This window comes from Sinocyclocheilus rhinocerous, unplaced genomic scaffold, assembly GCF_001515625.1.
Source record: "Sinocyclocheilus rhinocerous isolate Xijiao unplaced genomic scaffold, SAMN03320098_v1.1 scaffold2043, whole genome shotgun sequence".
Classification (NCBI taxonomy): domain Eukaryota; kingdom Metazoa; phylum Chordata; class Actinopteri; order Cypriniformes; family Cyprinidae; genus Sinocyclocheilus; species Sinocyclocheilus rhinocerous.
This window is the reverse complement of record NW_015652169.1, coordinates 233,828-249,146: the sequence shown is the minus strand read 5'-3', so window position 1 is coordinate 249,146 and position 15,319 is coordinate 233,828. Positions and strand designations below refer to the sequence as shown.

The window sequence follows — 15,319 nt, the reverse complement described above, 5'->3', positions numbered from 1 at the left end:
TAAAACTGTACATTTTAGAGTGGCCTTTTATTGTGGGCAGCCTAAGGCACACCTGTGCAATAATCATTCTGTCTAATCAGCATCTTGATATGCCTCACCTGTGAGGTGGATGGATTATCTTGGCAAAGGAGAAGTGCTCACTAACACAGATTTAGACAGATTTGTGAACAATATTTGAGAGAAATAGGCCTTTTGTGTACATAGAAAAAGTCTTAGACCTTTGAGTTCAGCTCATGAAAAATGGGGGCAAAAACAAAAGTGTTGCGTTTATAATTTTGTTCAGTGTATATACACATTTATATATTTATAGGAAATTAATACTTTATTTAAGCAAGGATACATTAAAGGGATAGTTCACCCAAAAATGAAAATTTTATGTTAATCGGCATCCAAGATGTGGGTGACTTTGTTTCTTCAGTAGAGCACAAACGAAGATTTTTAACTCAAACCGTTGCAGTCTGTCAGTCATATAATGGAAGTGAATGGGAATCACCACTTTGAGAGTCAAAAAAACATACACAAACAAAACCAAATTAAACCCTGCGGCTTGTGATGATATCAGAGGTAAAAAACTATATAAATACTGTTCAGTTTCTTGCACAGACCGATCATTTCGTGTCTTTACACATCAATGTATCGTCACGGGCCGCACGGTTTAATTTGGTTTTGTTTGTGTATGTTTTTTTGACACTCAAAGCCGTGATTCCCATTCACTTCCATTATATGACTGACAGACTGCAACGGTTTGAGTTAAAAATCTTCGTTTGTGTTCTACTGAAGAAACAAAGTCACCTACATCTTGGATGCCCTGGGGGTAAGCAGATAAACATCAAATATTCATTTTTGGGTGAACTATCCCTTTAAATTGATCCAAAATCAAAAGTGACAGGAAAAAAAATCCAGATTTTTTTTTAAATTACGGTTTAAACTAAAATAAACAGCACAACTGTTTTCAACATTGATGATAATACGCAATGTTTCCTGAGCACCAAATAATCATATTAAAATGATGGATCATGTGATACTGAAAACTGGAGTAATGGCTGCCGCAAATTCAGCTTTGCCATCACAGGAATAATTTACATTTTAAAATATATTAATATCACATATTAAGTATCATATAATAATATATTAAAATAAATTGTAATAATATTTCACAATATTACAATATTACTGTGTTTTACTGTATTTTTTATCAAATAAATGCAGCCTTAGTGAGCATAAGAGTCTTCTTTAAAAATATACCCCATTGGCTATAATAGTTATTTTTACTGTTTTAAGTAATTATATATAATATTAGTATATTATGCAATTTTGCTAAGAAAATTGATAAATATTGTGTTTAAAAGAAAAGATAAAACTACCTATTGAAAAAGGAATTTTCAAGTATACTGCTAAGCATTTTCCCTAGCTACAGTATATTGAAAATACTCAGTATTTCTTATTTCTACATAGGATATCATTTTCATGCAATATTCATCCGAGTTTAAAGCTGCAGTCCGTAAGTTTTGCCTCTTTGTCACCATCTCTGTTTGAAAACCTGGAATTGCAGCTGTGTGCAGAATTATCTAGCTTGCATGGGTTGTGAGTCGGCACGGCTCCAGCACGGATGAATCTAATGTTCTGAAGAGTATGTGTGGCAGTCAGTCACCACACCGGTGTGGATATTTACTGTACTTCACAATCACAGATTCAGCCTACGTCTTGGAATATGACCCAAATAAGAATTTTCACCGTATATTGCCATCTGAAGTAACAAGTCTGCCACGTTTGTTCTGACCAACTGAGGAAACAAGCATTACAATAAATCTCGCTACCAATGGTGATTAAATCTAAAAATCGGTTAGCTCATATCACATCAAACCGTTCAAATTATTATTATTGTTATACTTTATTCTCAAATGATTAATGTTAACAACATCAGCATTGGTGACTATGAGTATAGTGTGTATTAGCATGTAGATTTCAATTTCTGCACAGTCAAAACTAATTTTCATACTCTTCGAATTTCATATTAAGGATCCTCACATGCGATAGACTAGTAGCTGGGACAACTTCTTTATGTTTACAGACGTGACGTAATGATGCGGCAGCATGCTCGAATTTCCCGCGAAAACCTACTCGTACCACTCAAATTAGAAAACAAGATAACCATTGTGAATCGGGCTAAAGTAAGGCGATAGTTTTGAACACTGGCTGGTTATGTACTTGCTCAAATATTGATTTCGGATCATTTTTAACCAAAAAAAGTTACGGACTGCAGCTTTAACTTTAAAAAAAAAACAGCTATCTATCATCCAAACAAGTTTAAGAATGTGTTGAATGTACCGTCTCGACAAGCAGATCTAAGTTTCCAAGAGATGCTCCTAACATGTAGTACCAGAATCCAATACAGACGTCAGTGCTCTGAATTATCATTGGCGTTGAAATGACAGCTGCCTCACTGGTTTCATGTTCTCCAGACATATTTACAATAAGATAAAACCCTGCAAGAGAAAAGATGAAGATGTATGACAAAAAATTACAGACTGATCTGCTCTGTCCACTAAAGGGTGAAAAAATGAATCTTACCATTGTTGTTTTTTATGGTGTGGTCATATAAAGGTCCTAACAATGGTTCATTCACCTGTCCACCCATCTGATTGGTCCAGTCAAATCCATCATCTGTCTCCTGGACCCAGTCACATAGTCCTACAAGCAAACATCTGGAATACTTAGCAAACGGCTCATGATAAACACACATTTACACCTGTATATATAGTACACATCCATGTTTTGCTGATTCGTCTCTTACCCTCCTGAAAGTTGCAGTCCATCGAGGACGCAGGTGGAAAGGTGGGGTCAGTTGTGGGCGCAGGTGTTGTTGGGGTAAGATCAGAGCAGCGTGTGTTCCTCCTGATATAGATGTCATCCAAAGCTATGACTCCATAGTCTAAGAGTCGACGCACGGCTTCAAACACAATCTGCAAACAGTGAAGTTTAAGTCAAGTCTCTGTATACGGTCAAGTTGTGACATGTTTTTGTGTATCAGCCTCTCACCTGGTGTCGTTCAGATGATTTGTAGTCAACAGTGAGATGGTGCCACACATTCTGCTGATTGCCAGTTCGATTCCACAGACAGCGTAGAGAACTGGACTCATTTACATAAACTGCTAGTTTAAGCTTGTCTACAACAATAAAAACAAAATATACAATGGAAGAAAAATTATGGTGTTTATACTGCCTCAATTAGTCGTAGGAATAGACTACCCCAATGAATAAACAATGAGTGTTTAATAAATCATTTTGATCAGTGACTTCTTTTATCTGTTTCTGTTTTTTTTCTGTTGTAATTATGACATGCTTGTTTTTAAACTTTTAATTATGAATAGAAACAACTTTTATTAATTAACCAGAGTTTATTTTCTGACTCCAGAGGTTTCAAGAACTATATGTGCTTTAATAGAAACAATAGTTATTGAGAGGAAATAAAAATATATATGATTTCAGTTTGCATCTTGATTGTATGTTTGATTTATTTATTTAACATTTTACTTGGGATTAGGGTTGAATTATGTAAATATATTAACAGTAATTGAAATACTTTTACGTCATCTTGTGGCCACCTTGGGAGTTTGCTGGGGCCCCTTAGAGGGCCCCCGGATGCTTAGTTGAGAATCACTGTTTTAGATTATTCTAAAAACCCTCAATTCTATCTTCCAATTATTGGGAACAACGACTGGAAGTAAACTGTTAACTGCTGTAGCCAAAGAATGCAAAAGAAGTGTTTTTCTTTTTTGGCAATAGATTTTTTAATTATTTTTTTATTTTTTATTTTTTTTGCAGAACACTGTTGTCATTCCTTCTGGAGCTTAAATTCCCTAATATTTCAAAGTCTAAAAGGCACTTAAAGCTCTCTACAAAAATGCTTACCACTGCCCCACATATACATGTGGTACCAGAACTCCAAACAACCTTGAGATTCAGGCTCCAGCACCTCACTCTGAAGATGAGCAATCTGATCTGTTATGGCACTTGAGTCAAAGGCCATGTAGTGCCCTGGATAGAAGAGAACCAGTGGATGTCAGAACATAGTAGCAGCCACTTAAAGGGCTGTTAGACCTGAATAAGAGCAGCTGGTTTACGATTGTGGCACTCCAAACATTACAACCCTTTGGCACCTTTTACTTTTCTGTGCTGCACATGTGCCTTTGAGTGTGATTCAAGTAATTAGATTAAATAATTACATAAAAGGAGCATTATCCTGATACATACAGCATTAAGTAAGTGTTGATATTTACCCATGGCAGTGTTGGTGGTGTGGTCAACCTCAGGAGCAAATAAAGTATCACTGGTTCCAGAGGTCCAGCTCCAGTCAACACTGGAGACACTGACACGAGTATTCAACCATCCACACATGTCCATCTCAAAATCACAAAACCCTGAAGAAAATAATGTGCACTGCTTCATTTACGTAGATGGTATAGCAGTCACATTGTTGCCAAATGCTTTGTGAGGTGAATAGATGTTAATGAATTACTTTACTGCTTCAAGATCAGAAGCAATGAAATAATGTTGTGATTATGAAAGTTGAGGACTCACCATGAGGTGGGCAAGGGTCATTTAGGATTGTTAGGTCATCAATAGCAATATCATGCTTCTGATCATCTCCAACCACTGCTTCAAATACGACCTGTTATCCAAGCAGAAAACCAGAGGCTGAGACATGACAAGATTACATGAATGAAAGTTACACATTTGTTTGTGTTCAGAATTCAAGAGGTCAGAGTTTTGCTGGTTAGCTTTAGCACTTAGAGCAAAACACCTCTTTCTCCATTGACAGACATTCAAAAACACAGTATGCATTCTGGCAAAATTAAAAAGTGGCCTGAAGAAAAGACTGTAGTGATTTTTAAAATTGCTTGTTTAATAAAGGGTATAAATATATAACCACCTACACACCACTGCACATGCAGGTCAGATTTATTGGCCAATAAACATTATTGGGCAACCAGTACTTCCTACCAAATTATTGTATGACCTTGGTCTTTAATGTTCCCAGTTAATATTTTTCAGGCATTGACAGTGAAACTGTATTTCTCATATATCATACTGTGCTTATGGCTCTACTTTAAAAGAGATATTAGCAGGATGGCTGTATGAGTGTATGCACAGACACTTTTCATGTTTATATTGAATGTGCTGTTAAAAGCAAGCAGAAATCATAATCAAAAATTCTGCCAACTGCAATGGGCCAAAACCTCCCAGTGATAGCCTTTAATTCCCATTATAGCAAAATATGTAAAATTACAAAAGAGTACTTAAACACGTTTTACAAAATACATATTTAAATTAAATAATTACAGAAAGTGTTTAAAGTTAAATCAGTAGCCTGATAAAAAAATTTCATTTTACATGGAGCTGGTTGCCACATGGAGGCTGACATTTGGAGATCACATGACCATTCGAATACTACATGTTGTAACCACCCAATTGTTACACACTTTCACTCCTATTATAAATTAAGCATGTCTGCCTGCTTGTAAAGCAATAAAATCTAGAATCAGTAAGTAACAACTTTTGTTTTAGATTAGCGCAGCTATTAGTCAGTTTAAGTCCCAGATGATAACATACTTTAAGCACAGTGCAATAAATTAAGTGCACCTTTAAACTCATCTACTCGCACCTTATATGGGCTGTGAGGACTTATGATTGTTGCTCTGCCGTGTCTCCAGTGTTCTCCTTGATCTCCACTTGCACTCCACACAGGTATTTGAGATCTGGCACTGTGTAGCTCCTGGACATAGATGTTAAGAGAACCCACATCTTTTCCATTCATGTGGTACCAGAACATCAAACACTCTCCATGCTCAGAGGTCGGTTGATTGACATCTGTCAGTATGCTGCCTCTGCTGCCTTTGGGGTACTTCCATAGCTGTGCACTCAGGTAAAAGCCTATGGATAAAACAACATGAATTATTATCACATTGCTGCTATTACTATGCTGCAACAAAGGTGGATATTCAGACCCTTATTGGTTTCTAAAGTATGGTCCACTGCAGGGCTGGGAGTGCCAATGGCCAGTTCTCCATTGGTTCGGATCCAGGCAAAATCAGTTGTAGGGTCGGGCTTCAGGCCACACAGAGAGCCTTGGAAGGTGCATTCCCGCTCAGCTGGACAGGACCCATTTATACTGCTTGACACCTGCACGTCATCTATGGCAATGTAGCCGTCAGTGCCTTCCAGGATGCCCTCAAATATAAACTATTGGATGCAATGCATGAGAACACACGTACATACTGTATATATCCATGCAGGTATAGTGTGTGTGATTCGGTACCTGAATTGGTTCTTCACTGTCTGCGAAACTTAGGTCCACAAAATGCCACTTGTTGCCTTGAGTTCCTGTCCTCATCCATATAAGCGTCTGTTTTCCATTAGCATGCTTGATGATGAATCTGAGAGAGCCTTCGACAGTCACAGAAACCAAGGATTATTAGAATTGTACTGTAATTATTATAATGCATGTAAATATGTACATGTAAATAATAACATTCTTTAACAGAAGGTCGCCGTGATTTTGCCAAGTAAGACATGTTCCTGGATCAGCATCTATTTTATTGATCCTGGATCAACATTACTGTCCAAAAATATAGACTTAACTCAATCCCTACCCCTAAACCTAACCCTACCCATAATTTATTCCTAAAAACAGTGTGAAATGATATCTGATTAACAAGGGTGTAGAAGCACCGAATTCTGATTGTAAGCCTAAAACAGATATTTCCTGAAAAGTTATCCCTCAATTCTGATTGGTTGATAGGAATGTTGTTCCAGGATCAACAAGGATGTTGATCCAGGAACATGTTGTACTTGGTGAAATCACGGTCACCTTTAACAGAAATACGTGTTTGGCTAGTTTTGAATTGTACACATAAAGAATATAAACAAAAGCTATCTATCTGACCAACACAAAAAATGACGATTTTGTTTTGTGAAGATTATGTGTAAAGGCACAGACCTTTATTTGTGCAAATGTATAAAGAATTTGTGGTCAGTATTAATGTCCATCATTTCTAAATGAGTGCTTATTAGTACAGACTAATAAGTACCATAAACATGAAATCAATATTGACCCTATATACTTTCTTGTACATGTTTCAATACATGTTTCTGCTGTTATTGTGCATCATTTGTTGGATTCTCCCATGAAACGTCCACTTTACACAATCCAATCAATTGCTGATGGATAAAATCAATTCCCACTCTATACTTCCTTCATCAAAGAGCATGATGAGAGATGCCATCTTAACTCACCAATGCTTCCACCGTAGATTAGATACCAGAAGCTGACACATTTGGCCTGCTGTGGAAAGCTGATTAATCTGGCTGTCTCAGGTGGTTTGAAGGACCTTTGTGGTGCTATGTACATAAAATAGCCTGCATGAAAAAAATAAATAAATATTTGTTTACTTTAAAGTGAGATTAATGCTCTCAGAAAGTAAAAAACAGTTATTTTAAGTTGTAAAAAGATTTCACAATGCAACTGTTTTTACTATATTTTTATTAAATTAATGGAGCTTTCATGAGCATATGAGACTTCTTTCAAAGTCTGTAAATGTATAAATTAGTATATGTATATACCAGAACCAGTGGTGTGATCATGTGTAGGTCCCTGATAATCAAAGGAAGGGTTCTGTCCATATTCTCTTTTCCATTTGAGGTCAGCTGACTGGTCATGGTACCAGGAACAGGCGTCTTTCTCGAAGTCACAGCTGAGCTGGTCTGAACCTGCAGGAATGTCTCCCTCTGCACAGTCTGTCAGTGTAATGTCATCCAGCATGATATCCTGATTTCCAATGAATACAGGATCCACAGAAAATGCAAGCTGTGTTTTTGAAATTGAATAAGAAATCATTAACAAGTGAAGAACAGTATATGCAAATAAATCTGTAACACTCTTCCAATCAGAGTATCCAAAAAATCACCCCCAAAAACTAATCACGATTAAGATGACTGTGCATGCAGTGCATTACCTTCGAGCCCAGAGGAAGATTACCAATTAATAACGAAGCATTTTCCCAACCGTCAGTCTGGCCCTTTTTAATTGACCATAACTCTACAGGTGAAGTGTTGCGGATCAAACTCAGGGAAAAGTCGGAAGAGCTACTTGCAGCATCATGGAGATGATACCAAAAGCTGAAATATAAAGTCGCAAAGCTGTACTCACATTCTTAAGCATTAAAAAAATTAAATAAAAGAATGAGAATCTGACTAAATGAAAATAATAATAATAAAAAATCCAATGTTTAGAAGTATATACATATAAACATGCAATGAAGCCTTGACTTAAAACGAATTGTTTGTGCTGCTTCTGCACCTTAACTTGCATCCGAGTGCAGTGGCCTGGGGAAGTGTGTGCTCCAAAGTTGCTTTTGACCAAATATCTGGATTATCACCTTCTACATGCATAATTCCACCTATAAATAATACATAAGTCTAAATATAAAAACTTCACATGATATCAAATCAAGTCCAATGATTGTCCTAGTCCAAAGGCCTACCCCAAGGTGATCCTGTTGTATGGTCCACACCAGGGATAGCACTGACGTTTGCCATCTCCCGTCGCCATTTAAACTCATCATAACTGGAGTCATTCCATCCGCATGCATGTTCCTCAAAATCACAAGAGCCTGTGTGGAAGGATATTTCTTATATTGTGAATTTAGCATTACATTGTAAAGCTATAATTTTCCATTTATTTGCATGCAATACCACAAAACAATGTTACAGTTATACAGGATTTTACTACATGACAAAGACTGTATGTGTGATCAGCAAGGGAAAATATAATCTGATGCGATGAGAATAAGGGTGAAAGATATAATACAGTAACTACCACAGAACTCTTCATCTGATCCATCTGCACAGTTGGGGTGGAAATCACACACTTGCTCCATGGAAACACAGTCTTGAGAATCAATACATTGGAACTGCCCATCAGGACAGGAGGCCAAGCCCATTGAGACTGCTTATAAAATGCAAAATGTATAGCAGTGGAAAAAAAAGAAGTAACTTTTAAAATATTAAAATTTAGGGCGGTAAAGTGTCAGATAAAGTTGTATGCACACATAAACATTTAGAAGCACATACTCATTATTTATTATTACTAAATTCTAATAGAGAAGTCATCAAAAGCATGAAATGACTCAGGGTGGGAATTATGCAGCAACCTTTGCCCTGATAACACATCTGCACACTCTTGGCATTTCTCAATCTCAATGCTATGCTACTTGGGATACCCCGAGCACTTTACTTCTTTTACTTCAGTCTCTAGCCTGATCCAGTTCATTTAAGCATTGCGATATTTTAAATGATTCCTAAATGAAACACAAATTCAAACAGGCATATCCAGATTTTTGACTGGAACCTTAAATAACATTAAGGAAGGGATTTCATAAAACCACACATTATGCATGCAAAACAATTATTATAGAACGTGGATGGTCCTGATGAGCTTCCTGACCTTTACACCTATCTATTTTATCGTAATTGAAATAAAACAAAAACATCTGGTCTCACCAAGCAGCAGCAGAAACAGTCCTCTCATTTTGAAGAGAACGTGGATGAAGAGGTTTTCAATAAGCTACTGTTCCTCCAAATGTCTCTTGTGGAGCCAGTGGAACAAGTCGCAGAGACTAGAGATCATTCCTTATCTAGATCATTTGTAATGAGGGATGCTTATCAGTGTGCTTTAAAGTTCAGTGGACCCAACAACCTCAAATGTAACTTTTCACCTGTCAGCTTTTTATTACTTCCTGAGGCCAGATAAAAAAGCATACTGTACAGCAGTATTACAGTCAGTACTAATGGCATTCCAACAGCTGTTGAGAACTGGTCCTTATTGTTTACTTTGAGTACTCTGCTGAGAATAATCCTTAATTTATGCTACTTATATGCTGAAGTTCTAATATTTCAGAAAGTAAGATAAATCCTGCAAAGCAAACATTTGTTTCATATGTTAAAATGGTAATAAAAACAGCCTCTCTATAATTTTGAATTCTGCTGTACTCCATGACATTATGTTTTATTGCACTAACCGTAAGAGCCGAGTTAAATTTTCTCTAGTACTGTTATAATTACATCAATAGCCTTCACTGGGAAAGAATGAATGCATCATGTGCTAAAAGGTTAAAAGGCTTTAAGTCATGCATAAGTTGCATTAAATAAACTAGATACAAGTAAAAAAGCTCAGAACAGGTGCAGAAATATTCCCTGATTTAGGCCCTTGTAAAGCACAACCATGATTTCAACAGACACTATAGAGGTATTGAGCAAGCAGCACTAGATACTTGGAAGTCTCACCTCAATATTGTGTCTGGAGGGAAACTAGTTCCATGAAACAATAAATTAAAGGAATCTTTGAACATAACTAATTGTAACCTTTGACCAGTCTTAAGCTCCTTGGCATGTTAAAAGGCACAGTTGATGCGACTCCAATAGATAGCTTTCTTCTGGTATATACAGTGCCTTACGAAAGTATTCATACCCCTTCATTTTTTCATGTTTTGTTATGTTACTGCCTTATGTTAAACTGCTTTAAATTAATTTTTTCCACATCAATCTACACCCCATACACCATAATGTCAAAGCAAAAACAGAATTGTCACAACTTCATACATTTATTAAAAACAAAAAACCTGAAATAAGTACATTGCATAACTCGGTACTTAGCTGAAGCACCTTTACAGCCTCAAGTCTTTTTGGGTATGATGTGACAAGTTTGCACATCTGTATTTGCCAATTATCTGCCATTCTTCTCACCTCTTCACCCCTCAAGCTCTGTCAGGTAAGATGCACATTTTCAGGTTTCTCCAGAAATATTTGATTGGGTTCAAGCCCAGGCTGTGGCTGGGCCACTCAATGACATTCACAGAGTTGTCTATAAGCCACTCTTGCTGTGTGCTTAGGTCCATTGTCCTGTTGGAAGGTTAACCTGCCCAGTCTGAGGTTCTGAACGCTCTGGGCTGGGTTTTCATTAAGGCTATCTTAATATTTTGGTGCATTGAGCTTTTCTTCTACTCTGACAAGTCCTTCTGTCCCTGAACCATAAAAACAGCCCCACAGCATGAGGCTGCTACCAGCACATTTTACTTTTGGGATGGTACTCTGCAGGTGATGAGCAGTGCCTAGTTTCCTCCAAGCATGATGCTTGGAAAGTTCATCAGACCAGAGAATCTTGTTTCTCACAGTCTGAGGGTCCTTTAGGTGCTTTTTTTTTTGTTGTTTTGTAAATTCCAAGTGTGTTTTCGTGTGTCTTCACTGAAGAGAGGATTGAGACTTGCCACACTGCCATAAAGACCCGATTGGTGGAGTGTTACAGTGATGTTTGTCCTTCTGTAGGTTTCTCCTATCTCCATGTATGATCATGGAGCTCAACTAGAGCGACCATCAAGTTCTTGGTCACCAGTCTAGACAAAGCCCTTCTTCATCAATTGCTCAGTTTGGCCAGGAGGCCAGTTCTAGGAAGAGTCCTGGTTGTTTCAAACTTCTTCCATTAAGGGTAACGGAGACTACATGCTTCTGTGAACCTTCAATGCAGCATCATTTTTTTAACTCTTCCCCAGATGTGTGGCTTGACGCAATCCTGTTTCTGAGCTCTACAGGCAGTTCTTTTGACCTTAGGACTTGGTTTTCACTCTGATATGCATTTTCAGCTTTTAGACCTTTTATTGAGAAGTGTGTGTTAGACCGTTTATTGAGAGGCAAAATGAATTCGCCACAGGACTCGAAGTGTAGTACAAGCAATATGAATGCTCCTGAGCTAAATTTCAACTGTCCCAGATAATTTGAAAACTTATGCAATGAAAAATACATTTTTTAAAGTTTTTTTATTTTTAATAAATTTGCAAAGATGTTAAAAACCTTTTTTTTTTTGCTTTGCCATTTTGCCAAGGCACTGTAGGCCTATATACAAAGCAAAAAGGGTAAAAGAGGAAACCCACAACCACTAGTGATGGCTGGGGAAAATTCCCAAGTTGTCATTACAGTCAAATTCACCACAGCTGTGAAAAAAACAACAACAACCAACAGTTATTTTCTATAAGGGAATGTAAAGGCAGTTTATAAACTATTTAATGTTGCTTGTATAGGGGAAGTTGATGTCCTGCTGTGGGACGTTATTCTCATTAAAAACATTAATTAATAAAAAAGATATAATTCTTGTAATACATGCACTTTTATTACCATATTAATGAAGAGAAAATATGGAATATTTAAACTTTAAAAAATGAAAACAAAATGAAGTACTGAAGATGAAATAGGTGATATAAAATAGGTAAAAACTAATATTCATGCTTCCTTAATCATGCGTAACTTACTCAGATTCTGGAATCCAATTCAGTTGCAGTTCAGAGTTTGAATTTAACTTTTCAAGTCAATTTTGTAATTTTCATAATAAATTGAGCAACTGTGAGGTCAGACTACCCGTACACACTATCCTTTTGACATTGTGCAATACATTTAACTGCCACACACAGATCATCAATGCCAGTCAGGCAGGTTCCCCACTTCTTCTCTTACTCACTGTCCTCACCCTGCAAACTCAGCACAGAGGACATAAAAACAGATGCGTTTGGAATCACTGTGTGAAGCGAGAGACGGAAATGAATGATTATGTAACTCCAGACAAAAAAGGAAGTGAAATTTGCTTTCCTTCATCAACCTTCCTTATACTTCATTAGTCAACTCCACAAATCCAAAAACATGGAACCACAAAAGCTGACTATCAGTTTGACCTGAGGTGATTCGAAAAACTGCAAAGATGGCAAAAAACCCCCCCAAAAAACAGAACTGCTACTTAGAAAACCATTTCAAGGAAATGCAATTTTACACACTTGCATAGACACAATAGTGAATATATTTTTTAATTAAACGCCTTCATATTCTATTAAAAACACAAAAATGAAACCAAGGTACTGAGTTTTTTAGGACTTAACTGTTACTGACCATTATCAGCTATTTAAATTATTTTTCTATTTATATTTTCTATTTATATTTTATAAGTGCATATAAGACTTCATATTTTATGTTGCCATGAAGATTGGAATTGTTGCTGGGCTTTGGATTGTGCTCAGCTTCTCAAATAAGAAAACATACATCTGCAAGCAGAGAGCTGATGAGGGATCCAGCCCTGCCAATCACACCTGCCTTCAAGAATGCATGTACACCACTTGCATCCAGGAACTTTGTGTCAAGGTAAAATCATGGAAATGACCATGATGATATTCTTTATGATGCTCATTATACATTCATTCGTTATCAAAGCACATTTAGACGGAGATTATTTAGGCAATAACATTTGCAATCACGCTGTGCAGTCCACGAGGGCCCAGATAATCACAACCATGATAATATCGGCTTGGATCAAGTGGAACGGAATACCAGAGATGTTCCCTCCCAGTTCACGTGTTCTTTTGGTCCGTGATGAAGCTTCACTCCAGATTGTGCATTTCAAGAATCCGCGTCATCGTGGAGCGAGAGGAAACGCACGCAAACGCTTTCGAAACTCGCTCATTGTAGCAGACAAATTGCGCTTCCGTTTGCGAAAAAAGAAATAGCCTACTGCGTTTTGAATACGAGGAAAGGTTACAGTCTAAATTAAACCTATGAAAAAACACGTGGTTAAAAAACAAAGATAAGAAACGATAAGAATACAGATAAGAAACGCCACAAACAAATCCACATGGTGACAAATATAATCTGATTCACGTCCAAATGACTTGCTCATTTAATGAATCGAAAAGATGATTGATTTTGAATCAAACGGTCCTCCATTTAATCCGTCATATAGGGTAGTCATACTTTCATCAGAAACACCAGTAAGTCTGCAGTACAGACAGAGTCATTTGCTTTTCTAGACTAGAGGAAGGCTCGGTAGAAATCGCGTTCCGTGGGGTGCTTATAGAAGTGAGGGGGCACCTAGATGGCCGGCCCCCTCGTAGCACGGACGTTGAGTACAGATGGATACATACAGTAAATGGTATTACTGTATATGATACATTACTGCCAGTTCTTGTTAAACAGTTCTTGCAGTTCTACTCTCAGAATTGAATGGAATCATATTTTGGTTGGCATTAAAAGACACAGATGACACAGGATGAACCAAGACCCTCACTGGACAATGATTTCTACTTTAGCTTCTTGAGTGAACAGAATTATAAAGTCCTCTGCCAGAACCAGAGATGAAGAACCCAGGTAGACAGAAGACAAGACCAAAAAAAATAATAGAAATTTTTAAAATATTAAACTTCTTTTTTATTTTTGTATTGTGGAAAAAGTGTTTCCTCTTCAGGAACTCGAGCTGCGTCGAAAACGCTAGGGGAACGCCTTCTGCGACCCACGCTCTGAATCACATGTGAAAACAGTCCAATAGCTGAACGGGACGTCACGGCGGGTGACGTCATGACCAGGAAGCTATAAAAGCACGTGCGGCGGAGCCCGCGTCAGCTTTCTGTCATTCAGCGAAGCGCTCTGTGTGTGTCAGTCATATTTATTGTTGTCTGTCTATTGTGAGAACGTCTAATAAGCAGCTATGTCTAAGGCTCACGCTAAGACAAAGCATGCAAAGGGCGAGTGCAAGCCACGTTATAGGTTGTGTGTTCCTCCCTGCCCACGTTACATCACGAGTGGGTTCGCAGTTGGATCTATCTCCTTCCTCACCCACCAGATCCAGTGCCCGATCTCTGGGTTCGGAAGCCCGTTTTGCGGCTACTTCCTCCCGGGGTGACAGCTCGACGCTTCTCCTGTCTTCCTCCGAGGAGGTTGACGTGGAGGACGTCGAAGAGGTTTCGCCCCCTCAATCGCCCCAATATGAGGAGCTAGTGGAGGTGCTTACTCGTGCCGTGGCCAAGCTAAAAATCGTAAAGGTGCAGTCTGTCACTGTAAAATCACTGTCACTAGAGCAACAAATGCTTATGAATGAAGAGCATCAATGTGTCTATGATGATTCTTCTTCGTTAGAGATACTCGAAGATGAATTTGGCAGTAGTGTTCAGCTATTTTTCTACCATATTAAATATCCTTCCTTAACACAATCAAGTGTTGCACACAGGGCCCAAAAATAACACTTGCCAATTGCCAAATGAAAGTAAAATTGACTTGGGTGAGTAAACTTTATTAGGAACTGCAACATAATACACGGTTTAAATCTAATTTTAAGTATGATAATCAGAATCTTGCTGATGTAAGTAACACAAGGCAAATTGACTATAAAGGAAAACGTCTCAGGTTACGTATGTAACCCTAGTTCCTCGAGGGAACGAGACGCTGCGTCTCTGTG

General features: G+C 37.7%; 1 protein-coding gene across 1 annotated transcript in view; it reads right to left on the bottom strand.

Annotated features, from left to right (window-relative positions):
* LOC107713964 (MAM and LDL-receptor class A domain-containing protein 1) overlaps positions 1-5,818 on the bottom strand; it is a 23,447-nt gene extending 17,629 nt beyond the window's left edge. Inside the window, exons 1-8 of the mRNA XM_016519637.1 lie at positions 5,666-5,818; positions 4,582-4,672; positions 4,281-4,421; positions 3,913-4,038; positions 3,040-3,167; positions 2,795-2,963; positions 2,572-2,691; positions 2,329-2,486 (exon numbers count right to left, since the gene is read on the bottom strand). Coding sequence (XP_016375123.1) covers positions 2,329-2,486; positions 2,572-2,691; positions 2,795-2,963; positions 3,040-3,167; positions 3,913-4,038; positions 4,281-4,421; positions 4,582-4,672; positions 5,666-5,818 — 1,086 coding nt within the window. The remainder of the gene's footprint in view (positions 1-2,328; positions 2,487-2,571; positions 2,692-2,794; positions 2,964-3,039; positions 3,168-3,912; positions 4,039-4,280; positions 4,422-4,581; positions 4,673-5,665) is intronic.
* Between the last annotated feature and the right edge of the window lie 9,501 nt (positions 5,819-15,319).